At 33.3% G+C, this 25338-nt stretch overlaps 6 protein-coding genes across 6 annotated transcripts in view; 1 reads left to right on the forward strand and 5 right to left on the reverse strand.

Moving 5' to 3' along the window:
- The window catches only part of LOC107001458 (malate dehydrogenase, glyoxysomal), a 5670-nt gene extending 4274 nt beyond the window's left edge, over nt 1-1396 (reverse strand). The window contains exons 1-2 of the mRNA XM_015199496.2: nt 1202-1396; nt 849-1064 (exon numbers count right to left, since the gene is read on the reverse strand). Coding sequence (XP_015054982.1) covers nt 849-1064; nt 1202-1276 — 291 coding nt within the window. The 5' untranslated portion in view covers nt 1277-1396. The remainder of the gene's footprint in view (nt 1-848; nt 1065-1201) is intronic.
- Nucleotides 1397-7488: 6092 nt separating this feature from the next.
- LOC107001432 (receptor-like protein kinase 7) lies at nt 7489-10837 on the forward strand. Its single transcript, XM_015199480.2, has 2 exons — nt 7489-10161; nt 10260-10837. The coding sequence occupies exons 1-2, from the start codon at nt 7596-7598 to the stop codon at nt 10637-10639; spliced, it is 2946 nt and encodes a 981-aa protein (XP_015054966.1). The 5' UTR covers nt 7489-7595; the 3' UTR covers nt 10640-10837.
- A 174-nt stretch (nt 10838-11011) lies between these two features.
- Nucleotides 11012-12333, reverse strand: LOC107001447. Its single transcript, XM_015199489.2, has one exon. The coding sequence runs from the start codon at nt 12281-12283 to the stop codon at nt 11114-11116; it is 1170 nt and encodes a 389-aa protein (XP_015054975.1). The 5' UTR covers nt 12284-12333; the 3' UTR covers nt 11012-11113.
- A 1330-nt stretch (nt 12334-13663) lies between these two features.
- Nucleotides 13664-14788, reverse strand: LOC107026073 (auxin-induced protein 15A-like). Its single transcript, XM_015226922.1, has 2 exons — nt 14753-14788; nt 13664-14136 (listed from the first exon to the last, which is right to left on the reverse strand). The coding sequence occupies exons 1-2, from the start codon at nt 14786-14788 to the stop codon at nt 13882-13884; spliced, it is 291 nt and encodes a 96-aa protein (XP_015082408.1). The 3' UTR covers nt 13664-13881.
- Nucleotides 14789-15524: 736 nt separating this feature from the next.
- On the reverse strand, nt 15525-16832 carry LOC107010251 (putative F-box protein At3g25750). Its single transcript, XM_015209499.2, has one exon. The coding sequence runs from the start codon at nt 16235-16237 to the stop codon at nt 15665-15667; it is 573 nt and encodes a 190-aa protein (XP_015064985.1). The 5' UTR covers nt 16238-16832; the 3' UTR covers nt 15525-15664.
- Nucleotides 16833-18453: 1621 nt separating this feature from the next.
- LOC107010244 lies at nt 18454-22113 on the reverse strand. The gene is made up of 9 exons (XM_015209486.2): nt 21845-22113; nt 21213-21277; nt 20941-21002; nt 19815-20852; nt 19634-19709; nt 19408-19530; nt 19285-19329; nt 19072-19167; nt 18454-18951 (listed from the first exon to the last, which is right to left on the reverse strand). Exons 1-9 carry the CDS (start codon nt 22023-22025, stop codon nt 18628-18630), a joined length of 2010 nt encoding a protein of 669 aa, XP_015064972.1. The 5' UTR covers nt 22026-22113; the 3' UTR covers nt 18454-18627.
- Between the last annotated feature and the right edge of the window lie 3225 nt (nt 22114-25338).

Here is a 25338-nt window from a genome sequence, read left to right on the forward strand (position 1 = left end):
GTCCGGTTCAAGGCCCGACCTCCGTACCGTCAGATTCTACTTTTTGGTTCGGTGTTCTTTGGCCTCGAGTTTTATTCTCCTTAAGTTATAGTTATTTTGTGTACTCGTCGGGCTTATGGGGGTCCGTTCGGGTTTTTATTTAAACTTGTGCACGAGTGCACCTTCTGAGCTTATGATGGGTCCAGTTAGGTGTAGTTAGCTTATTTATATTAATTTAGTTAGATCTTTATACACTCGTGTGCATTATTGTGTTACTTAGCCTTCTGTTCTTGACCTCTAGTTTTGTGATTCCGTCTTTTCATAGTGCTTTACTTTTCTAGTTCAGTCGGCCTATGATGCCTACTGGGTACCTGTTATTTGGTACTCATGCTACGCTCTGCATCTATTTTCGTGATGCAGGTCCGAGCACCAGTAGTCAGCGTTGATCGAGTTTGGAGCATTTCTAGTCTGGAGACAGGGGTGAGCACACAGCGTTTTGTACTATTTCAGTCTCCATCTGTTTATATAAAGACTTGTTTTTTTACTTTTCGAGACAGTCTAGTTTCGGTGGTCCACTGTTGGGACTTGTACTCGTTTTGTTGGTAGCTCTGTATTAGTGACTTCCAGGCTCTGGGAGGGATCCTTAATTGTATTTATGTTTTGGTTTGCTTATGTTGTTATAGTAATTTTGCTTAGTCGTGTTTAGTTTCTACCCTCACACCCATTACGTGTTGTTCTGGGTTGTGGTTTGGCTTACCTACTGATGAGTTATAGTAGGTGCCTTCATGGCTCGAGAAATTGGGTCGTGACACTATACGTGAAATTTACTCGATAATCTAATAAAAAAGATAGTGGTGAAAAGAACTCACAACAGCACCAGTATCCATGTGGCTAATATCAGCAGTAACACCAGGAGCATTAACAACATCATAGAGATGAAGAACTGAGACTAAAGGATTCATCTTCATCAACATTGCAAGTGGCTGCCCAATTCCTCCAGCAGCACCCAGTATAGCAACTTTGAATCCAGCTGCTCCACCTTTTGCTCTGCAATTTGTTCTTTCCAAAATAGACCCATCTCCCATCTTTTACGGGTATAGCGAAAAACAACAGTTTTAATTATCAAATAATTTGTTCAAGTAAAGTCAGAATTTCAAGAATTCACAATCTATCAAACTTAAAAAATTCATTCAACTGAATACCCAGTAGAAAAAGTACAGACCTGGGGATTTGAAGGGTAAAGATGAGCTGAAATTCTGGCAATTCGTTGGTGAACTTCTGCACCTGATGGCTGCATCTTCCTGATTCTTTGGAATGAGAGAGAATTTGTGTTCCTAATTAGGATGTAATACAAGTAATGATATTATCTCAACTCTTTTTAAAAAAGGGGGAAAATGCTCTTATGGATAAAATGAGAATAATATAAGGTGAATGGTGAAGGATTTTTTCTTTTTTTTTTGGGCCCTTTCAAACTTTTTGTGGAATACAATTTTTGCCAAGAATTATCCCTATGATCTAATGTTTGTGGCACACAAAAAATTGTTTTCTTCCCTAACTTGAAGCGAAAATTTATTTGGCTCTTAGTACACCTCTCAAAGTCTCAATCAGTATTGCTTCTTAAGTATTATTATTTGGTGAAGCAATGTGTAACTCCCACAACTTTGGGCATAGCTTGCATATTCAAGTATTTGATGATCTATGGAATCATGTAATTCTCACTAACACAACTCATGTGCATTCATTGTTAATGACACATAATAGGTTTTGATAGAAATATTCTTCAAGTGTATTGTCTATTGTTGTGAATTCTATGAACATTTTCTATATAGCCAATCTTATTGATTATAATCCATTTTTAAAAGGAAAAATTATATATAATAGCAAATTAATAACCTAAAATAAATGGAGTAGCTAGGGTTTAATTTAATTGTGCTCACAAACGTTTGCAACAAATTGTCAGGCGCATCTCTCCCAAATATCTCGCTCGCCACTCTCCTCTAATCTCTCGCTCGCTTCCTCACTTTTTATACAAACACAAGTGTATAAGAATTATTTCTAATTGTATAAGGCGGAGAAAATTGTATAAATACATATATTTTTGTTCCCCTCTCTCACATCTTCCAGATCTCGCTCGCCACCCTCGCCTTTCTCACTTATACAAACAGAAGTGAAATGTATAAATTGCGTTTCTGTTTGTATAAAGCGTGAGAAAATTGTATATACACATGCAAGTACATATATTTTCGTCCTATACACTTATAGTTATACAATAAAAATACTCCCCTGCCCAGTTTTTTTGCCTTTCTCTCTTTCTCGTTTTATACAATTTTCAAATTGTATCTAATTTCTCTCTTTCTCGTTTTATACAATTCGATTCAATTGTATATTCCTTGTCAAGTCTCTTTTTCATTTTATACAAATTCAAATTGTATATAATCGTTCTATACACTAATAATAACACAATTCATTTTATACACTTCGTTTTTATACAGTTCTCTGCTCAAGTGTCTTTCTCTTTCTTGTTTTATACACTTCGTTTTATACAATTTGCTTTAACTATATATGTATAGTGAATTATACAATTTTAATGCTTGCTATGGAGCGCAATTATGCAAATTTTGCTATAGCATACAAATATGAATTTTTTATTTGCTATATGTAAAAATTGCCCTTTTTAAAATTATAACCGACTATATTTTTCTTTTTTCTTAAACTAACACTAGTGATATATTTCTTCTGTAATAGAAAAATTTAATATAAAATTAATTTTTCAAATATCATTTACTTCCATAACCAGAATCATTTTATAGTCCACAAAAATACATATACTTTCCCCCTTGAACCATTTTGGTCCTCACATGGAAGATGAATATGAATAAGGGAAAATCTGCTAGAGAATAGTATAATTTTGGTTGGGCCGCAGACAAATGGGCCTAAATTCAAAGAGCGATGTCCTCTCTACTAATTTGTACACTATTTTGAGTTATAACTTACATAAGTTCTAACGGGTCGTTCGGTAGATGATTTCAAAAAAGAGTTATGTATATATTTTTAAATTTTGTAAAAAGTAATATTACGTTTGTATTCACATATAAATTGATAATATGATGTTTGATTTACAATTTAAAAATTTATATCATTAATATTTACATAAATTACAAAAAAATTTATATATTATTTTATGCAATACATAAATTATTAGTCTTTACATAATTAATGTCTATATAAAACAATATATATATATATTTTTTCATAACTAATCTCCGTATTATTAATACCTATATAACTTTGGAATAAATTTATGTCAAAAAGTATAATGAGCCATTTAATAATCTTAACCAACACACACATGCATCGAATCTTTTGATTTCAGGAATAATGATCATTTTGTCTATCTATACCCAAGATTTTGATGAATCAACTATACTTTAAAGTTATACTTTTTCCAACTAAAATACAAAGCATCGTCAATAGATTATTCATATCAACTACTTACTTTTTGTCCCTTAATGATAAGTCAATTATGTGTTACGTTTTATTAGGCTCTTCACATAATAATTTAAACACCCACTATCATTCATTAATTAGTTTCTTTTTCTTTTGTGTGCTTTTTCTCATACCATTAACGTTATAGTATATCATAATATTATTTTTTATTCGAATTTGTGACACCACAATTTAAATTGTGATATATTGAACGATTTTTATGCGTTAGAAGTTTGGGTAAATGTACAGATCTCTGGTGACTAAAAATCACTATCAAATGGATGCGTAGAAGCAAAATATTCATAATATCAGTTAGGCATCTGATTCTAAATTATTATGGGAAAAGGGTCCGATATACCCCTCAACTTTGTCATTTAGAGCTGATATACCCCTTGTTACAAAAGTGGCTCATATATACCCTTATTTGTAAACAAATGGCTCACATATACCCTTTTCCTTTAATGAAAATGAAAAAAAATAGAATTTTAATCTAAATTTTATTTTATTTTTCTTAAAAGTATAATCCCATATGAGTAAATTTTAATCATCGTCAAACATATTTTTTTTGATTTTTTTTTGTTTCAATGACTAATTTATAATTATTATTTTGATAATCAAATTTATTTATGTTTCACTAATATTCTTGTAAAACTTATTGTAGATGACCAAATTTTTTCTTCGAATACGAAATAAAATTACAATACACAAAAAAAATAGTTTGATTTTTTTCTTTTAAACTAAGGAATGAAAGAATAAAATAAAATAAGAATAAAAAATTCAAATAATTATAATAAAAGAAGTCAAAAAATAATTTATGTATGAAGAAAATTAAAATATACCTTGAACTTTGATAGAAGAATCATATATACCCCTAAATAATTTTTAAAAAAAATTAGAAGTAATAAATATAAATTTAAAACTAATTTTTTAACTTCCGTTAAATGAAGGGTATATGTGAGCCATTTTGTAACGGCAGGGGTATATGTGAGCCGTTTGTATAACGGTAAGGGCATATATGAGCCACTTTTATAACGAGGGGTATATCAGCTCCAAATGACAAAGTTGAGGGATATATCAGACCCTTTTCCCAATTATTATTAATAATATTTCCCCATATTCTTCTCGTGACTTCTTATAAATTATATTTCTTTTATTTCGATTGTGACATTGCCGTAAGTCCTGCAGAAAACTGAAATTTGATAAATAATTTCACAATTCTGTTTTAGTTAGTTAAAGAAATTACTTATAACCTGATTTTTAAAAAAAATACTAGTTTTTTTTTTATTGAATTTTAGATTGTTTGTTATTTATTCAATCAATAAAAGATTTCACTTGCTACAATAATTGGTACTATCATTTGTTTAAGTTTCACCTACCGTTTCCTCTTTTTGTCAAAAGTAGTAGCACATTGTTTCATGAAAATATGACCCAAAAAAAGTTCATCTAATTAACATGCACTATAACAATATTATTGACTTGCATTATATACCAAGTGAGAGGACTAAAAACAAATGTGTAGTATATCGTCTACACGAAAAGTGAAGATATGACGATATTTATTTAGTGTCACTTGAAATATATATCGAAAATGTTATAACTTGTGTATATATTTCAAACTATTTCATCGATTTAAGTGTCTGTATTTATTATTGTAAAAAAATAAAGATCATGATAATATTTATTAATATAAACTCTAAATTCGTTTATGCTAGAGGTAAATAAAATAAACATAGAAATGATTTGATAATGACCAAGAGTTTGAGAAGGATATTGCACATGCTGTTGGATAAAGTTAGTAGAAAAAAATCATGATTAGTAGAAAAGGTAGTAAATCATTAGTCAGTTATGACCTAGAATTTCCATTTACCTAAGTCCAAAAAGATAGGTAGCAAAAGTCATATAATTATTATATCATAAAGTTTCAAACAACATTAAAGTCTTATAACAAAAAGAAATAAGCCGTGGCAAGATTGATTTGTAGCTTCTATCTCCATTTTTTCTAAAAATGGCAGCTATTGAGTCAACCTTGGCGGCCATTATTACATTTTACTATGTCACTTTGTCTATCTCTTTTTTTGTACTCACTACTAATTCCATAAAATTATTACTTAAAAAGGACAAAGATCTTATTTTATACAATTAATATGAAGAAATATTTATGCTATTTGGTGTCCTACTTAATTTTAATGGAATATGGGGCATGTATATCAAGACTAATCAAACCATCAATCCCAATGAAATTGCTATATGTATCTGCATCAAAGTATCATGACGTATGATCGTTTAAGTTTAAATTTCACAATATCTAAATTTAAATTCGCTATTATAGGCATCCATACAAAATCGAATCTTTTCGAAAGAAAATTCGCTAATGTAGTGATAATTTATACTTATTAACTGAAAATCCTCTATTTCCATGTAGGAGATAATTTGAAAGTTGTTGGAATGAAAGATATAGAAATTTGAAAGTGTCTCTATTGTGTAATTTAGTTTCTTATAAATTAAAAACAATCCCAATTCCCCACCCTACCCCACGACAATATTTCAATATATTACTTCATTCATTTTAATTAATTTATTTAATTTTGACTTAATAATAATTTATTTTCTTTAATAAATATATTTTATATAAAATTAAAATTAAAAAATTATCAAAAAAATAAAAAAGACATATTTTTTTAAATAAATGATTTAAGAAAGTGAGACAAATAAATTACTACAAAGACCAGGCCAATTAGTAAAAAAGGTTAAATTTCTTTTTTTTTCCCCTCTTTTCTATTACTACTTACACTTCCAAATATTTATTCCACTTGATTTGACGTTGTTGATTATTCTCGTTGAGAGGTGTACTGATATTTGACCAGCACATACAAGATACTATTTTTCTTTTGAGGTTTTAATTTATTCATCTAATTTTACGTGTGGCATAATTTTTTTTAAAAATAAATAATTTTTTTGGCATCAAAATATAAGATGAATTTAAAATTCTTTAGTTTTTTTTTTGTCTTCAACAATCTGAATAGTTAATATTAAAGAATTAGAGCCCGTTGGATTGATTAAAAAAAAGTAATTTTTAAGTTAATAAATAAAAAGTAAAGTAGACTTATAGCCTGTTTGGTTTAGCTTAAAAGCTGGTCAAACTGACTTAAAAGTTGGTTTTTGACTTATTTAGCTGTTTGTCAATACTCAAAATAACTTATTTTAAGTTAAAAAAAAACTTATTTTAAGCCAAAAGTTAAAAGCTGGGGTAGGGGTGCTTTTTTTAAGCTTATAAGCTGTTTTAAGATAACCACATTTTTATCTTTTTGCCCTTAATATTTTTATACAATCTCCAAATTACCCACATAACCCTAACATCTCTTTCTTCCATTTTTCCCTTTTCACGTTCAGCATTGCAACTTCAGCACATTTATCCAAACGCATAACTGCTTATTTTAAAAATAAGTTTCAGCACTTTCAAAAGTACTTTTTCAAAGCTGCTTTTATTAAGCCCATCCAAACATGCCCTTACTTTTTATTTCTGACTTATTTCAAGTCATTTTTTACCTTGCCAAGCATTTCATACTTATTTTAAATCTTTTTTTATTTATTTTAAGTTATTTTTTATATTTATCAAACACTTTCAGAAATTAAAAATTAACCTAAAAAAATAAATTTTACAAACTTTTAAGCTAATTCAATTGGACTCTTAATAAAAGAAAAAAATTATTTTTTGAAATCATCTTTTTAGAAATGAAACAAAAATAAACTGAAAGTAAGGACTAAAAATCTTCCAAATGATCACCACCAGTGAGACTGAGGTCTCCGGTCATGTGTATGATTTGGAATTATTTCTCTTGGAATTTTGTGCGACACAAATTCAAATTAATTTCGAATGTTAATTTTTTTTTAAAATTTTATGCGGTACAAATTTAAATTAATTTCGAATGTCAATTCTTTTTTTAAAAAAGAATAATCTTCCGAATCAGCATGTGAAACTTTTGACAAATATGAATACAGAGAATTTGGAACTTCCAGCCACCTTTCTCTCTCCTGGATTTCATGTTATGTTCCCATAGACTAAACCAAACGTCAAATATAGACATACCAAACTTTCTTCTCTATTTTTCTTACTAGCCAAAAAAAAAAAAATGTCAGCCAGTGACAACTTTTTCCGGCCATGCCCAGTTTTATTGCTCTGTTTTTTAATTTTCTTGATTTCTCCTTCTCATCAACAAGATGAGTTACTAAACCTTATGCAATTCAAATCCACTCTGAAAACAATACCAAGTTCACAGCTTTTTGACACGTGGACACCTCAGAATAACATTTGCAACTTCACTGGAATTTTCTGTGATTCTGACAGTAAATTGGTTAAAGAAATCAATCTTTCTGAACAGAATCTATCTGGGGTTGTCTCTTTTGATTCATTATGTTCTCTGAAATCCCTACAAAAGATATCTCTTGGTACTAATTACTTGTACGGTAGAGTCAGTGACCATTTGAAAAACTGTACAAACTTGCAGTATTTGGATTTGGGTAGCAATTCTTTTTCAGGGGAAGTTCCAAATTTGTCTTCTTTAAGCCAATTGGAGTTTTTGAATCTCAATAGGAGTGGATTCTCTGGTTCGTTTCCTTGGAGTTCACTAGCAAATCTTACTAATCTAACTTTCTTGAGTTTGGGTGACAATTCATTTCATAAAAGTTCATTCCCTCTTGAAATTTTGAATCTTGATAAGTTATATTGGGTTTACCTTACAAATAGTAGTATTGAAGGCCAAATTCCAGAAGGTATTGGAAATCTCACTCTGCTTGAAAACCTTGAGCTTTCATATAATGACTTGTCAGGCAAAATCCCAGATGGAATAATCAAACTTACTAAGCTTAAACAGCTTGAGATCTATTCTAATGGACTAACAGGAAAATTCCCTGTTGGGTTTGGGAATCTCAGTAGCCTTGTAAATTTTGATGCTTCAAGTAACAATCTTGAAGGTGATCTTTCAGAGCTCAAGTCTTTATCTCTTATTGAATCTCTGCAGCTGTTTGAAAACCATTTTTCTGGTGAGATTCCTGTTGAATTTGGTGATTTCAAGTTTACAGAACTGTCATTGTACAGAAACATGTTTTCTGGTTCTCTTCCACAAAATATTGGATCATGGGCAGAACTTCAGTACATTGATGTTTCTGAGAATATGTTCACTGGTTCGATACCGCCTGATATGTGCAAGAAAGGGAGCATGACTGATCTTTTGCTTCTCCAGAACAACTTCACTGGTGGGATACCTTCGAACTATGCTAATTGTTTGTCGTTGCAGCGTTTAAGGGTTAGCAACAATTCACTTTCAGGAGTAGTCCCTAGTGGAATTTGGAGTTTGCCAGATTTGGAAATCATTGATCTCACATTGAATCTATTTGAAGGCCCAGTGACATCAAATATTGGTGAGGCAAAGTCTTTAGCACAGTTGTTTCTAGCCTACAACCGGTTCAATGGTCAATTACCACAGACAATATCAGAAGTTTCTTCATTAGTAGCCATTAATCTGAGCGCGAATCAGTTCTCTGGTGATATTCCAGCAGCAATAGGTGCACTTAAGAAGCTTAATACTCTTCATTTAGAGTATAATTTGTTTTCTGGAAGTCTTCCAGATTCAATCGGATCATGTGTCTCTCTCTGTGAAATTAATCTTGCTGGTAATTCACTTTCTGGTGCAATTCCCAAAAGTCTTGGCTCTTTGCGTAGCTTGAACTCTCTCAATCTATCTGATAACAGCCTCTCAGGTCAAATTCCAGCGACCCTTTCGAGTTTAAGATTAAGCCTTCTTGATTTGTCAAACAATAGGTTGAGTGGTAGCATACCGGATTCTTTATCAATAAAAGCTTTTAGTAATAGCTTTTTGGGAAATCCAGATCTTTGTAGTGACAATTTTGGTAGTCTCATGCCATGTTCATCAGATACTCACACATCTAAAGACCACAGGACAGTCGTGTTGTGCTTGATAGCTGGGGTGGTGGTTCTTGTTCTGTCACTTACATGTTTCGTTTATGTGAAGTTTAAGCACAATAATCAGGATATTCCCGTAAAGAGACTTGATTCTTGGGATATCAAACAATTTCATGTATTGAGCTTTAGTGAAGATCAAGTCATGAAGGCACTGAAGCAAGAAAATCTGATTGGTAGAGGTAGTTCAGGGAATGTGTACAGATTAGTCTTGAACTGTGGAAAACAGTTGGCTGTGAAACACATTATCAAAACCGATTGTGGTGACCAGAAAAGTTACCGGAGCAGCTCAGCCATACTGGTGAAGGAGAATCACAGATCAAAAGAGTATGATGCTGAGGTGACCACGTTAAGTTCCATTAGGCATGTCAATGTTGTCAAATTGTACTGTAGCATCACAAGCGAGGACTCAAATATGCTGGTTTATGAATACTTAACTAATGGAAGCTTATGGGACCGATTGCACACGTCTCAGAAAGTCAAGATGGATTGGTTGGTGAGATATGACATTGCATTAGGTGCTGCTCAAGGGCTTGAGTATCTGCATCACGGATACGACAGACCCGTGATGCATCGGGATGTCAAGTCTAGCAACATCTTGTTGGATGAACAGATGAAGCCCAAAATTGCTGATTTTGGACTAGCCAAAGTTTTGCATGTTAATGGTACTAAGGACTCTTCTCAGGTTGTAGCTGGGACGCATGGCTACATTGCTCCTGGTACATCTTTTGCTCTTTCTTTTTCCATTTCATTGTCACTTGAAAATAATTTTGGCAAATTCTAACTTCTATTCTTTCTTCATTGTTTGACACAACAGAGTATGCTTACACAACCAAGGTGACCGAGAAGAGTGATGTCTATAGCTTCGGGGTTGTGCTAATGGAATTGGTGACTGGAAAGAAGCCAGTGGAGGCAGAGTATGGGGAGAACAGTGACATAGTCCAATGGGTTTGTAGCAAGATAAGAAACAAAACTAGCATGATCGATTTGGTGGATTCAAGCATTTTCGAGGGGTTCAAAGAAGATGCTGTCGAGGTTCTTAAAATTGCAGTTCATTGCACATCAAGGACGCCAGCATTAAGACCTTCCATGAGGATGGTAGTTCATATGCTAGAAGAAGCCGAGCCTTGCAAGCTGACCGATGTAGTCGTGAATTCACCAAATGAGTATGGCAGGAAACAAGGACTTGCTAACTAATGGCAAGTCATGATATTGAATTATATCTCGTTTTTGCAGAATATTGAATTATGTTGTAAGTTCACAAAGAATGCTTAGTGTACATATGACACTTTTGAAGAAATAGTGTATTTCACAGCTGCATTAATAGATCCAGCTAGCAAGTAATGTATTTCACATTCAAATTACTAATAGAAACTGAGCAGTTGATCTACCCTACAACCAATTTTATTTTTCTCTGGTTCAAAATAATTTAATTTTGCATATCATCAAATTGATTTTTTTTAATTTTCATGTAATATCATTTCCTTCCCGAGTACGTTCATCTACTCCAGATGGTAAAGAAAACTTAACTAACCAGACATTCCAATTATGACAAATTACAATGGCGGATGAAGAGCTTCAAGTTGTTCCTCGAATGCTGTTCTATTTATTATATTATTGGTAATACAACACACACAAGTTAATTAAAACTGGATATAACACTTCCCTTTTTCATCTTACAATAAATTTGTTTTCAACTATTGGCTCTTCCCATACTGGACTTATTGTTTGAGAACCATAATCATCAAAACAGGGAGAAATAGTATCACTTCCCATTTCATAAACCAGCCAAGTATTAGTAGCGCGTTCAATGAAATAGACACAGTTGCTTCTGCAGCCCAATTGACTTGCATTAACGGACATACAATAATTAGTCCCTGCAAACAATGTTCTATTTCCAAGTTTGTCCAATTTTAACCATGATAGATCATCCATCTGTAGCTTGAACACTTCCACTTTATCCATCTTCCTAATCGATTTTTCAAATATCAAGAAAATCAACAAGATCTCTCCATTGGATTCTAGTAAATACTCTGTGAAGTGTTTTGGAAAAACTGATGGAACAGCCCGGCTTCTGCTTAATTTAGTGATTTGAAACCTGGATTCAATTTCTTCAATTACAGCTAAAGTACCTTGTAAACTCAATGCATAGAACTTACCTTCAAAGCCGATGGCATTAGTAAATTGCATTAGTTCCCTTTTTGAACAGTTAGGGTCAAGCAAGGTGTTCTCTTCTTTCATCCATTTATTTTGGTATCCAATATTGGACACCACAAAGGCTGGAGTGGAACATCCAGTTAACACCATCAAAAAACAGGCCTTGTTATTGTTATAAGGATTTGAAGACAGAGTTGCAAACTTGAATGGAATTGTGGGATCCCAAGTGGGAATACTCCGATAAGTGAATCTTGAAGTAGGAATCAAGAGACAGTACGTTGCAGGATCCTTCCCTCCAGCAACAATCAACCCGTGTGAACATCCATGAAAATGTGTCCAAGGAACATCCCAAGATGACTTTCTACTATACCACCAATATTCACCTAGTCGAAATGGGATGGTGAGGGTATGCTCTTGAGTCTTGGACTGGAAGATATGATCTTTGTCAGAAATTTCAAGCCAGGGTAATTGTGCATTTTTGTTACTACATTGCTTAGGTACTGCTCTCCATGATTTAGTAACACCAGGGAAGCAGATGTTTTGCATAAGACGATTGGTTTCATCAGGATGTTGCCTTCCCATAAAGTTGAGGAGCTGTTGAGGGAGATTTGGCCATGGCTCTAGCAAGCTTTTAGTCTTTTCTTGAGGTTTGACAAGCTTCTCCTTCTTTTTTTGACGACTCATTTTTAGAGAATAGATGAAGACAGGACTATTTTGAAACTTCTAATATGCACCTTTTTTATATTAGCTTGCCTCCATGTTCCTGCTGTTTTTTTCAAATCATATATTATTATAAGCATGAAGCTCTAAAGTGTAAAGTTGAATTACTATTTTGCTTCTATACTAAATTAAAAAGTAATAAAATATCTAATTAATTAAATATTAAATATGCTTAACTCTAAAGTGAAAAGTTGAATTACCATTTTGACCTTGTACTAAATTGAAATTTGATTAATAACATTTAATTAGTTAATTTAAATATTAAATTGTCTCATTTTAATAATAAAAATATTAATAACTTTTGTACTTCCTTAGATTAATTTCTAATTAAAATATCTAATTTAATAATATTTATCATTTATTATCTATATGTATATTTAATTTAATCTCCGTCATATCATATAATAAGCATCATAATAATAATAATATAATAATAATAATAATATACTAAACGTGGAAGGAATATTAGGCAAAAATTAGATTACATTTTGTCCCTATATCATATAAAAATATTAATCGTCTAATAATTGTTAACTAAATATTAAATAGTAAATTTTAATTACTATAAGGGAGGATTAAACATTAAGCAATATCAAATTTATCAAATTCTTCCGGTTACAATTTATTTATGTTGATGGTTAATTAATATTAAATTGTTAGAAACAATTATTATCAAGAAGACAAAAAGACTTCTAATGATATTGTTCAATGAATTAAAGGTGAAGACTAAAGGTTACAAAATTAATTAGAAAACTAATAGGTCCCTTTTATTTTTTCCTTTCATCTCCCCTCACCTAAAATTTTCCTATTTAAAGTCACCAAAAAATGAAAATTAACTTATAAATCTCATCTGATCTTCTTACTAAAGTATGTTAATATGTCAGTTTTTGAAAGTAATTTTCATAATTGTTTTAAATGTTCTTTTATAATGTTTCTCTTCTTATTCATTTTAAGTTAAATATGTTCTCTATTTATATAAAGAAGTTTATGTTTAAATAATTAAATAGATGTTACTTATTTGGACATTATAAAATTATTGGTGTAGAACATGTACAATACTATATATGTACCATTTACAAATTATTGATTGTAGTACAAAATTTATATTAAATAGTTTAAAATAAACGTGCAACGCACGTTCTGAAGACTAGTAATATATAAATATCCCATTTAACTTAGTTTAAGCTAGCATTTATATCCTCTATTTTTAAATGCACACAAGTAGACATTAAAATTTATTTAAAATTGAACAAATACACACACATGTCTTACATGACATAGTACACGTAAGACAATTAATAAGACACAAAATAGTTATGTAGGACACACCACGTAGACAAAAAATTTCAACAAGAAAACTGAACTAAATTGGCTAAAGAATGAATCTGAACAAAGTGTTGTATATCTTTTAGACATCAGCTACTGAAAATTACATTCAAAATTGGGATCTACAGTCAGAGTTGCCCCCTCTATCTAATTTTCTGTAAATAATGTGTATTTCCTAATTCTCTAATGTACAAACTGTAAATCTTTTTCTTTACAAAACTGTGAAAGGAAAAGCCTCAGATCCTATTCAAGCGATCAATGAACACATCCTCGCTACAGGGAATTGTGACACCACCCATTGGGTGATCAAAGCCAAATTCTTCCTCAGCTTGACTAAGCAAGTCTTGAAATAGAGGTTCACTCAAGAATGATACGGGGATAACAAATCTGTTTTTCTGCTTTTCCCCTACATAAACAGCAAAGTGGCCTTTTGGAACATCTCTAGTATTTAAAGAAGCACCAAAAACCGTAGCCTCCAAGGAAGTTGACCTCTTGGGCAACAAGTTTGGTAGTTTTGTGTAGAAAATGACATAAATAGTATCTTAACTATAGTAGTAGGTCTAAAATGTTCTCTTAACTAAACAGTTGACGGATATAGTCCTTTAATTATTCAAAAATTTGTTAGCTTTGCTCCCTTGAGTTTTTGAATACTTAAAGGACTAAAATCGATAACTTTACAGTTAAGAGATTAAAACCGATAAGTGTATAGTTAAGAAACTAAAGCTGACAAGTTTTTGAATAGTTTTAAAGCAACAATATGCAACCACTATGATTATTGTTCCATTGGATCCTAATATATTGGAAGTGCATATTCCTCAGGATGTGAAGGAGCTTGTATGAGCGTAATGATCCAGTTGCAGAGATCTAATTTGTGTTTACTTTGTAAAATGAACAAAGATTTATCAGGGTGTATAAAAGAATTGTTACTAAGAAAAATCATTTTGTTCTCCAGCGCTACTTGAACAATTGAATGAGAAATATCATTATGTTCTCCAGGGCTACTTTGCTAAGGTTTTCAATTAAGAATAAATCAATTTCTCATTCACCAAGTATCCCCCTAAAGGACAGATCCTGAAGAATCAAACTACATTCCATAACAAAACAAACAGCAACCTCAAGCTCGTGGACGAGTTGTTGACTCATTCACTTGCGTTTCTTCCTCGAATGCTAATCAAGTCTAAATTATCTGTAGCAATTAGAGTGCTTGTCTGTCGTCCCTCTCGTGGCTTGAAGAGACATTTTAGAGAGCGAAGAATCCATGGAAATTATATGTGGTTGCTGCAGCAATATCAAACTGGACTCTCATTCTTTCGGGCATGGATGGATGGAGCGTTAGTATCAAAAAGTGGCAAGGGTTGATTCCTTATCTTCTAAAACAACCAGAGGAATATGATGATGAACTTGTTATTGTTGCTAGCATTGAAGCACTTGCTTTAATCTTTGAAAATGGAAATCATACATAATTTTTCAAATGAAGCAGGAAATTACTCAAGAACAAAGGCTATGAAAGTTGGCATAATGGAGCATATAACGAGAGTATGTAATGTCACCAAACAGGATGCTTCAAAAGTTCTCGAGGATGATAACGATAAGACAAGCACTCTCACTTTAGGCAGAAGAAGAATCATCATTAGAACCTGATCATAGTTGAAACAGGTAACTTACATAAGGAGATTTTTAGGCTACGGTTTCACAAATCACATGATAAAAAACAAACATCTCCATGATATTTTTCGCTTTGAACCAGCAACAACAAGGGAATGTAGTGATGATTTTGAACTGCACAAACCTGAATTTGAGGAGGTGTTTTTTCGAGTTTTTGTAACTGAAGTAAAAAGAAGGGATTGAGAAAAGAAAATCTTTTTAAAAAAGCCAACAATGGTATCAAACGGATCTTCTCGATATAAGAGTTGTTTTCAACAAGTTATACTTTACGTCCAATTTCACACGACATGTTAGAATGATAATACAACATACACGAGATCCTGAATCAGAAATAAATGTGTTTCATCGCCGTACTCATGATGATTTTCCAGTTATTGGCTCCTCCCAAGTTGGGTTTTTAATCTCGGAACCAGCATCATCATAACAAGGGGAAATGTAACCACTTCTCATATCATACAATCTCCAACCATCAATGGAATGATGAGTAAAATAGACACAGTTGTTTCTGCAGCCAACTTGACTTGCAGGCACTGACATACAGCAATTAATCCCCGCGAATAACGTTCTATCTCCAAGGTTGTCCAGCTTTAACAATGACAAATCTTCAATCTGCAGCTTGAACACTTCCACTTTGTCCACTATCCTGCCTGATCTTTCTGAGATCAAGAAAATGAGCAAGATTTCCCCATTAGACTCAAGAAAGTACTCAATGAACCACTTTGAGTAGTTTGAAGGAATGGCTTGTTTTCTACTTAATCGCGTGACTTGAAACTGAGATTCATGACTCGCTTCTATTACTGCAAGGGTACCCTGCAAACTTTGTGCATAAAACTTCCTATCAAAGATAATGGCATTACAGAATTGTATCAGTTTCCCCTTAGGATCATTCGGATCAATTAGGCCATTTTGGTTACATTCTTGTTTCATCCAATTTTGGTTTTGTCCTTAACTGATGAACCACAAAAGTTGGGAAACAACAACAGTCCGAACCATAATTGGAATAAGGAAATAAAAATGATTCTTTGCGATCGGATGGGGGAGTAGCCCAATAACCATAGCCTCCTCTGGAACTATTCAGAAAGCAGTAATCAATAGGTATCCTTTCTCCATCCACAATCGACCAAGGTGAGTAGCAGTGAAAATGCTTCCAAGGATCATAACGTGGCCTTGTTCTGCCATGCCACCAATAGCAACCAGATTCTTCGAATGTGAGGTTGAAGGTATGCTGCTGAGTTTTGCAATAGTATTGAGGTTCATTTGAAAGCTCAAGCCATGGTGATTGTGCAATAGAACTACATTTCTTGGAAGCGCATCTCCATGATTTAGTAACACCAGCAGGACCTATGGATTCAATTAAATTTGAACATCTCCGTTGCTTTTTGAGAAAGTTGAGTAGCTTTTCAGGAAGATTTCGCCATGGTTCCACATAGGCTGACTCTTCTTTAGATGAAGTTTTCTGTTTCCTCCTATAAATTGGAGCCATGTTTAGATATTGTCAAAAAGAACAAGGTCTAGTTCTGATCTCGTCCCAAACAATGTTTTAATAATATAATCCTCCCCGTCCCAGCTGCTTATTTTATTTAGTCTTTGGCTCCAAGAAATAAGATAGTTGACTTCTTCAAAAAATATTTTATCATTTATATGTTTTATTGATCAATTGGATATATAAAAACATGCAATAAGGTCCAGAGATCAATTGTGATTTGAAGAAATTCTTTTTTTATAGTTTGATTGTCCATTCCTTCCAACATAACAAGGCATCTAAATAGTCAACTCAGCTATTTATTGAAAGAAACTACCACTAACCTTGTGCTCCAAGAGATCAACTACCTTGGAAGCTATGTTTACTTGGTGGCCACATCTGATCTTGGTCACTTTTAAGCCTCAGCCTCAAGCCACATGCCCATACCATTTCCTTCTCGAGCTCTAGTTTTGCAAACTAAAATAAAATAATATGGTTCAAAAAGTCAAGAAGGAAAGAAAGAAACGAACACTAGCCCAAGGCCATGGCCAAATCTCCCCAAAGAACTCACCAGCTTAATCTCAAAAGAACACATTCTAATGGAAAACATCAGTTTTGGTGGTGTCACCAAGTCATGGAGATCAGCAAAGTCAAAAAGTTGTAGCTCAAGAGGGAAGTCCCTATGGCCACAACTCACTGAAATTCAAAAAACACGAACCATTCTTACTGCTTCCATATCTGGTTTTATACGGGAGGGTACTGGCCTTATGGTAGAAGATGGAGAACATGGAAGGACCCCTGGATATATTTCAAGGGTCATTCCCATGGTCAACTAATAGCAGTTGGACAATATCCAGATGATATCTTTTTGTGGAAATCCTACAGAGGGAGTTACTGTAAACTTCCAACTTGGGATACTTGCGTTCCATTCAAGTTTGCAGCTTTATCTACATATCATCCCATGGATCTCAAAGGTCATGGGAAAACCTGTATAACTATGGTGCTAACAGGAGCTTCTTCCCCAGCTTTTGTGTTCTGTAAAATGGGAGTCGGAAAAGAATGTGTGTGGAAAAAACAAGACTGTAATGTCACTGATCCTTTTGGCTCAGGTGAACATTGTCAGTTCGTAAATGCCATTGGCTTTAAAGGGAAATTCTATGCATTGAGTTTGCAGGGAACCTTTGCCGTTATTGAAGAAATTGATTCTAGCCTTAGTGTCACTAAGATCAGCTTAAGAAGGGCTGTTCCTTCTATTATTTCAAGGCAATTTAAAGGAATTTTAGTTGAATCAGAAGGGGAAATCTTATTGATTTTCTTGATCTCCAAAAGATCCATTAAGAAAGTAGATGATTTTGAAATTTACAGGCTTGATATTCCAAAACTGTTGTGGGTGAAAATGGAAAGCCTTGGGCATAGAATATTGTTCGTCGAAGAGGAATGTTGTATGTGGATTAATGCCAACAAGCTAGGATGCAGGAGCAACTGCATATATTTTACTCAGCAAATAGGTGAAAACTGGTGGCTATTCGACATGCAAGAACAAGCAATATCACCAATTCCCCAAAGCAGCCTTTTTGGTATTGAAACTCTGATGGAGAATTGATTACCAGGAACAACCTGAGTTACTTCCGATGAAGTCCCTTCTGTAAATGTTTCAAAAAATTGACACAAATGAGTGTACATTCACAACTCAAGAATTAATTGAATTAACTTTGAAAATTACAAGGGTGTTATAGCAAGGGTATGCTAGTTTCTTCTGTAAATTTTGTGCATACATAACTCAAAATTTAATGTTCTAATCAAATGAATCATTTGAAGTACATACACACACAACTCAAGAATTAATAAAATCCTTTTACATGGGCACTTGTTCCACTAAGTTTCTTGTGCAACTTTTGGGCCGGTGAGTGCTGTGGAAGTGTGGCTCCTTTGGAATTGTCAGAGGTCTTCTTCCGTGAGATAACACTCTGGAAGGCGTCAAAGCCTTAGCTTTGGAATTGTTAGCTGATGCTTCTTGTATTACAGTGAGTTGCTGACCTTGTCTCAAACATGGAGATTTAGCATTTCTTAAATTGGCTGTCTTTAATTGTATAGCATTAGATCTCTCTGGTGTTATACTGGATTTCCTCAATCTCACTTTCCCGTCTGAAGTCTTACTGATTTTAATCCCACTCTCAGTCTGCAAATTATCAGATATGACATGGTTTAAATCTTCCTACCTGTCCTAACCAAGTGATTCTGGTAAAAAAATGAAACATACTAACAAATTAAAGAAAATATCAAGATACATGACACTTACGGATAAATCATTTTGCAAGCCCTTTGAATCTCTCTCATTGTCTTCAGGATTGTCTTTGGTGCATCTGTTTTCGTTGTCAGGATCTTCTACATTACCCTAAATACCACAAACAACATATTCAAGAGAAGATATAATTACCACGGTGACAGAATTCCAACAGGAAATGGTTCCCCCTAGTTGTGGCAATGAAAAGATTGCTTGAATATCACTCACCTGTTTTTTCCTTTGTAAGTCAGCTTCCCTAAGAATTCCCCTTTCCTGAAAATCCATTGCTCAGTCATAAGCATTTAATACTTACTATTAAAATCAAGTAAAATAGAGGATATAATTGCCTACATCAGTTCTTAGCCTGAAAGGCTTAGGATTTGTAGGCTTTGGCTTCTTGGGCTTCATCCCTGAAGCTCCAGCATTTGTGGAAAGCAAACTTTCCTTAAGATTGTTGGCTGCTGCTTGAGAATTCTGTACACATTAATCATATTACATAGTGATCAACACATTGCACTCATAGAAATTATTTCATTTGAAGGCTGAAGCTAAAAGAGGAAAAAGAAGAAAGAAATACCTTCTTGACGATTTTTTTTATCTTCTGCACACCAAGAACTTTTTGTCCAGCCTGGTTTAAATTGTTGGTGGGACTTCTGCAATCAAATTTTATACACATAAACACCTACGAGACAACTAGTTGTGTAAAAGGTAGCTTGGTTTTAATTAAAACATGTCAAGAAAACAAGCTGATTCTAGACCTGTTCTCATCGGGGACGGAAACATTCTCTTTGTCATCACTGTCTACGCCCTCACTATTGTGATGTCCTGCCCCTTCTGAAGTCTGGAAACAAATGGAATGGTCCATAGTATTCAATTCGGTACTACTATGATCCTCTCGAGTTGGTAGTTGACTTTGTGGTAGATCATTTCCCACCAAATCTTTCTGATCAGCATCACATTTCAATTCATCTGTCACAGCATCTGCTAATGCCAAATCCATATTTTTGGTAGAATGTAAAGTTAAAGAGACATTAGCTTCTGGATGTGCAGAATTTTCATGGTTGTCTAAAGCAGTAGCAATCTCTTTGTTACTGTCTCTCAACGCTAAATCAACTTCTGTCTTGCTGCATCCATTTTCTGCCATGTTTTTAGAGTGGCACTGCTTATCCAATTTAGCTTGGTTCTGAATTTTAGTTGAGTGTAAAGGTCTGGATTCCCTTGGTACTCGAGTTTGAGACTTTCCAGTATTCTTAGGGGTCTTGCTTTTGTCCTTCTGAGGATTTTTATTCATCATAGCATCTCTGCAATTAGGTTTTGTATCCTTTGACTTCCCGGAGTACTTCAGTAGGCGCTTCTTTTGATCTGTTATCTCTAGCTTCTTGATTCCTTGACATAATTTGGTTAAGGGAATTCGTAGTTCCACTGATTTCTTTAAACTGATGGCTTTCTTCGGGGAGTGGAAGACCAAAGCCTTTGCGATGATTCTATTCTTTGGAACATCAAGGGCTGCAGGCTTTGGATTTTGCACACTATGAAAGGAATTTGGATTTGGAAGGCATTTTTTGTTCCTTGGGGTTGTTAGATACTTGGCAGCAACTTGTCTTCCTCTTATTTTTGGAGTGGCAGTTGGCTTTGATAAATGACCGGTCTTCTCTTTATCTTCAATCAATTTACAAGAACTGGTCTTCTCTTTGTCTTCAATCAATTTACGAGAAATGGTTGAAACAGAAGCTAGCTTTGAAAGTCTAGACTTGGAAGATTTCGCTGGTACTGTAAGTGGGCACTTTATGTTCTTGCTGAAACATAAAGTTGCATTGATGTCAACAGTCAAGTAGGCAAACTATGAAATAAACATCAACTTTGTTAGTATTAAATCTACTATACCCTGCAGCATGTCTGCTTAGTGCTTTCTGAAGTCTAACATTGGGGCTTCTAGCAGCCATTACCTGATTACAAAGAAAACACGAAAATTTAGAGTTGCAGAACAGTATCAATAAGGCTATTAGTCATTATATACAACAACTACTACTACGCCTCAATCTCAATCAAATTGGGGCTAATAGCTACATGAATCCTCATTGTCCATATCGCTATTAAATTTAAGCTCTTGTTGGTCATCATATCCAGAAGTACAAAAAGTAAATCATGAAACTTACACGGAGAACAAAATCCTTGTAAATTTTCTCAGAGTCCATTTCTTCTTCGTGTTTTTGGTCGCAGCCTGCAAACAGACCAGAAGTCATACACTTTTAGAGTTCTATCCAACAACAAAAAAAAGTCCCAGAAATTGTTATATAGGTGTGGTACCGTACCATGCATCAACTAACTTTAAAGTTAAAATCCAAGATCTTACTCACTTATCACTATCTCCACTAACTTGTCCAATAATATGTGTAAAAGCAACTACTAGTCTCATACATATCTTTGAACAATCTCGATTCTGCTTAGAATTGACTTTCGCAGGTAAAACTACGACAACAACATACTCAATATAATTCCACAAGTGAGGTATGAGGATGTAGGCAAAACTAGACCTAGGTTAAATCATCTAAAGACAGAAGAGTACAAGAATTCATATTAAATTGTCAATCGCACTCAAAACCTGAACAAGATTCATTAATCAGATCTACCGATATCTAAAGAAATTATGAAAAACTCAATTGGAGCTATTAGTTAAGAGAACTCAGTCAATCATTAAATGCACAAAATAAAGTAAACAGAGAGAGGGGAAAGAGTTCAATTAAAGTTGAATTTATAGACAAAAATAAAGAAGAGAAGTTTTACATACCAACACGGAGACAGAACCAGTAACGATCATCAGGGCGGTAGTGGTCAGGAGTTGAGAAGTCTACAAACTTTGGGGCTTCAATTCTCTCGTAAAAAACTTCATCATCAGCGTCTTCGTCTTCTCCTCCTTCGTCAACGTCCATCTCGGGCTCGATTTCCGGCTGATGCTTATCTTCTGCCATTAAATGGAGCGTCAACACAGTGATTTGTGTGTGTGAGAGAAAGAAAAAGGCAAGAAACTCTGGCTTTTGTTGGTGTTTTTTCTATGACCTGCGAGAAAGGCGGACTGAGTTTTAAACAACTGAACTGACATGTCTGTAAGTAGCCGTTACAATGGCAGTTTAGTCATTTCAACCAAATACAGGGCCACTTTTGTAACTTCGCCCGATACATGAATCTAATTAAAGTTAGCGTTTAAGTTAAGTTTTAGATATTTTTTTAATATTTGTTGTATTATAAATATTATTTTTTTATTTTTGTTGTTATTAGTTTTGAAAATATATTTGAAAAATTAAGTAAATTATTCACGTCCATTGCTTAAATTAATTAATTAATTAAAATAAATTAATTCATGTTTATAGATTAATAACATGACTTTAATAGAATATTAGATGAGTACAATAATAAATTTGTCATGCTTCTTAAGGACGTGAAATTTAAAATGATGACAGTTAAATAAGATAAGAGGGGTGCTAGTTATGAAAAATCCATGTGGTGTGTGGCTTAATATTTGTTCATAAACTTATTTTTTAAAGTAAGGTTAATAACCTAATTTAAATTTTTTAATCTAAAATAAGTTACACATATTTGTGTGGTAATAAATTATCTCACTAAATATAAAATAAATACTTAACAAATATTATAAGCAAAATGGAGGAGATAGTTGACCTCATTCATGGTGGAATACCTTCATTAAAGTTGATGAATTTTGTGAAAAATAATTTTTAAAAAAGCTTATTGTGAAAAAAATAAATCCCCCCCACCCCCCCTTCCCCACCCCCCAAAAAAAAGTAAATTTTATGTATATCGAATCTAAAATTCTTAATTTTAAGTGATGACAAACTTTTTAAAATTGCATTCTGTAGCAAAATTGAAGTTTGCTACACATATTTTGTTTTGTATATTTTATACATTTTAGTTGTTTAAATTAAAAAAGGGCAGTAATTTTGATTAGATAAATAAAAGAAAAATCCCAGAAAATCATGAGGTCTCTGTTTCAGTAGAATTTCATTCCTTCTTCGTTTTCTTCAAACGAAAGAACTCCATTGTAGTCAGTTCAAAAAATTGGTTTTTGATATGATTCGCTGATTTCACAGTAATTTTTGTACTTGAAATTGTATATGTGATTTGAGGTTCGATGGTTTTATGTATGAAACTATTATGCTTTTGTTTTATACAGTACATCTTCATCCTATTTTTGGATATTGAGTTTTATAAAAATGCAAAAACGTGTATTGTGTGAAAGTAACACTAAAATTGCACAGTGTGAAATTTTCTCAAATGTAAAATTGTATATACAGTTGTAATTTGTATATATGATCTTTTATATAATTGTATATTCATAATAGGTATAAGTATATGAAGATGTTGAGTGTTTATACGAATTTGTAAGTTACATACATATACCTATTTAGTGTTTTTGGTGAATTGTATAATTGTATGTAGATGTAGAGTGTTTATACGAATTTGTAAGTTATATACATATACCTATTTAGTGTTTTTGGTGGATTGTATAAGTATATGAAGATGTTGCGTGTTTATACGTATGCGTATTGATTCTCTTTGGCCTAAAAACTTAATAGCCTGAAAAAAATGCATATACAATTTTACAAAAAAGGATATTAGAAGTAAGATACAAATATAGATATTAAAAGAGGTATTAGATTGCATATACAAAAACAGATAGCAAGATAGATTATATATTTATACAACCACAATCATATAAGTAGGCAGTATAAGAGATGAATTTAGACAAACACAAAACATATACTAAGATAGATTATACATTTATACAATCACAATTGTATAAGCACAAAAACAGATACTAAGATAAATTATACATTTATACAACCATAATTGTATAAACAGACAGTAAAAGAGATGAATCAACACAAATACAAAAACAGATACTAAGATAGATTATACATTTATACAACCACAATTGTATAAGACATGAATCATCACAAACACAAAAACAGATACTAAGATAGATAATACATTTATACAACCACAATTATATAAGCAAACAATATTGTCACGACCGGAATCTAGACCCCAGACGAGACCGGCGTCGTTGACCTCTCAGAGGTCGCAGACAAGCCTACTTACGTCATTCTTACTTTACATAGATTAATTTTAGCGGAAAATTTGAAATTTTTGATTCTTTAATCATACTTGCTAAACATTCTTAACATTTCGTAATCGTTCATCATCAGCCATCTAACATTTAAGAGATAGGCAACTGAAAGAAATAATTCATTAAGTATTAATTGTATATCGGCCAAAATAGCACCAATACAAAGTCTGAACCAAAACAGGAAAGAAACGCTAGCGGAACATGCTCCACTAGCTCAACTCTAAAACTACGCTAGAATGTAAAACAGTAGCATCCTCGAAAGCATGAGGACCTACCAAACTCCGGATGAATACTGACGTCCGGATAGCTGCAACAACGAACTTGTAGCTCTAGCGTCCACCTGTGCCTGCACCTAAAAGTAGATGTTCGTATGGAATTAGTACACACTTGTACTAAGTATGGGTATATGCAAGCACACACCAGGGACATGCATGAGAAAGAAGAACTCTTCCCTAACAACATGATGTTTGGAAGTCAAGTCAGTGGACTTGCTAAAATGAGATTAGGAAAGTTATGCCATGAGAGTGACATGCATCATTATAATCATCGTATTGCACACAAGACATAACATCTTCACCTATCACATAACATATAACACATAGTTTCTTTCATATTATTCATTCATATACCATGAGACCTTATTATCATAGACTTAACCTTAAGACTTTCCAAAATGAGGGCTCAACATATGGGACCTCAACTAGGGAGCCTTCTTTAGCAAACACAGAGTCTGCTTCACTCATTCATTCGTATTTCATTTCAATTCATTCATAGGCCAGTGCGAACACCAGCTATACCTAGGATGTAGTTTAAGACTTTCATCGGGTTTGCTGTGCAATGATCAGGAATGACCTAATGTCATTACCTGAATCTAGCTCACCTCTTGATTATCCTATCCTAACACCTTCGGTATCATTCATTTCTTTATATGATTCATTTGAGGCTGGCCTCATTCATTCATTGGGAACTTTAACTTTAACCGACATAGATCATGTGAGCATCATGAAATCCAGTGTCTCCCCCACACCGAAAAGAGGTGGAATCACCGGCCAAAGTGATTCAATAACATGCTGGCGTTTATGGGAATTTAACCCCGCCAGATCCCTATAGTGGCAATATAGGTTCAAAGACTAGGAGAT

This window comes from Solanum pennellii, chromosome 1 (genome assembly GCF_001406875.1).
Source record: "Solanum pennellii chromosome 1, SPENNV200".
NCBI classification, from domain to species: domain Eukaryota; kingdom Viridiplantae; phylum Streptophyta; class Magnoliopsida; order Solanales; family Solanaceae; genus Solanum; species Solanum pennellii.

Bases quoted from the DNA above. Each gene is read 5' to 3' on its own strand.
- LOC107026073 (XM_015226922.1), bottom strand. From the start codon at position 14,788: ATGAGTCAACAACTCGTCCACGAGCTTGAGGTTGCT. The intron at 14,137-14,752 runs GTTTGTTTTGTT...TTGTTGCCCAAG, and splicing joins TCCACGAGCTTGAGGTTGCT to AGGTCAACTTCCTTGGAGGC.
- LOC107001432 (XM_015199480.2), top strand. From the start codon at position 7,596: ATGTCAGCCAGTGACAACTTTTTCCGGCCATGCCCAGTTTTATTGCTC. The intron at 10,162-10,259 runs GTACATCTTTTG...TTGACACAACAG, and splicing joins GCATGGCTACATTGCTCCTG to AGTATGCTTACACAACCAAG.
- LOC107001447 (XM_015199489.2), bottom strand. From the start codon at position 12,283: ATGAGTCGTCAAAAAAAGAAGGAGAAGCTTGTCAAACCTCAAGAAAAG.
- LOC107010251 (XM_015209499.2), bottom strand. From the start codon at position 16,237: ATGAAACAAGAATGTAACCAAAATGGCCTAATTGATCCGAATGATCCT.
- LOC107010244 (XM_015209486.2), bottom strand. From the start codon at position 22,025: ATGGCAGAAGATAAGCATCAGCCGGAAATCGAGCCCGAGATGGACGTT. The intron at 19,710-19,814 runs GTCTAGAATCAG...ATTTGATTGCAG, and splicing joins TCCGTCCCCGATGAGAACAG to AAGTCCCACCAACAATTTAA. The intron at 19,168-19,284 runs GTGAGTGATATT...TGTGGTATTTAG, and splicing joins ACTTACAAAGGAAAAAACAG to GGTAATGTAGAAGATCCTGA.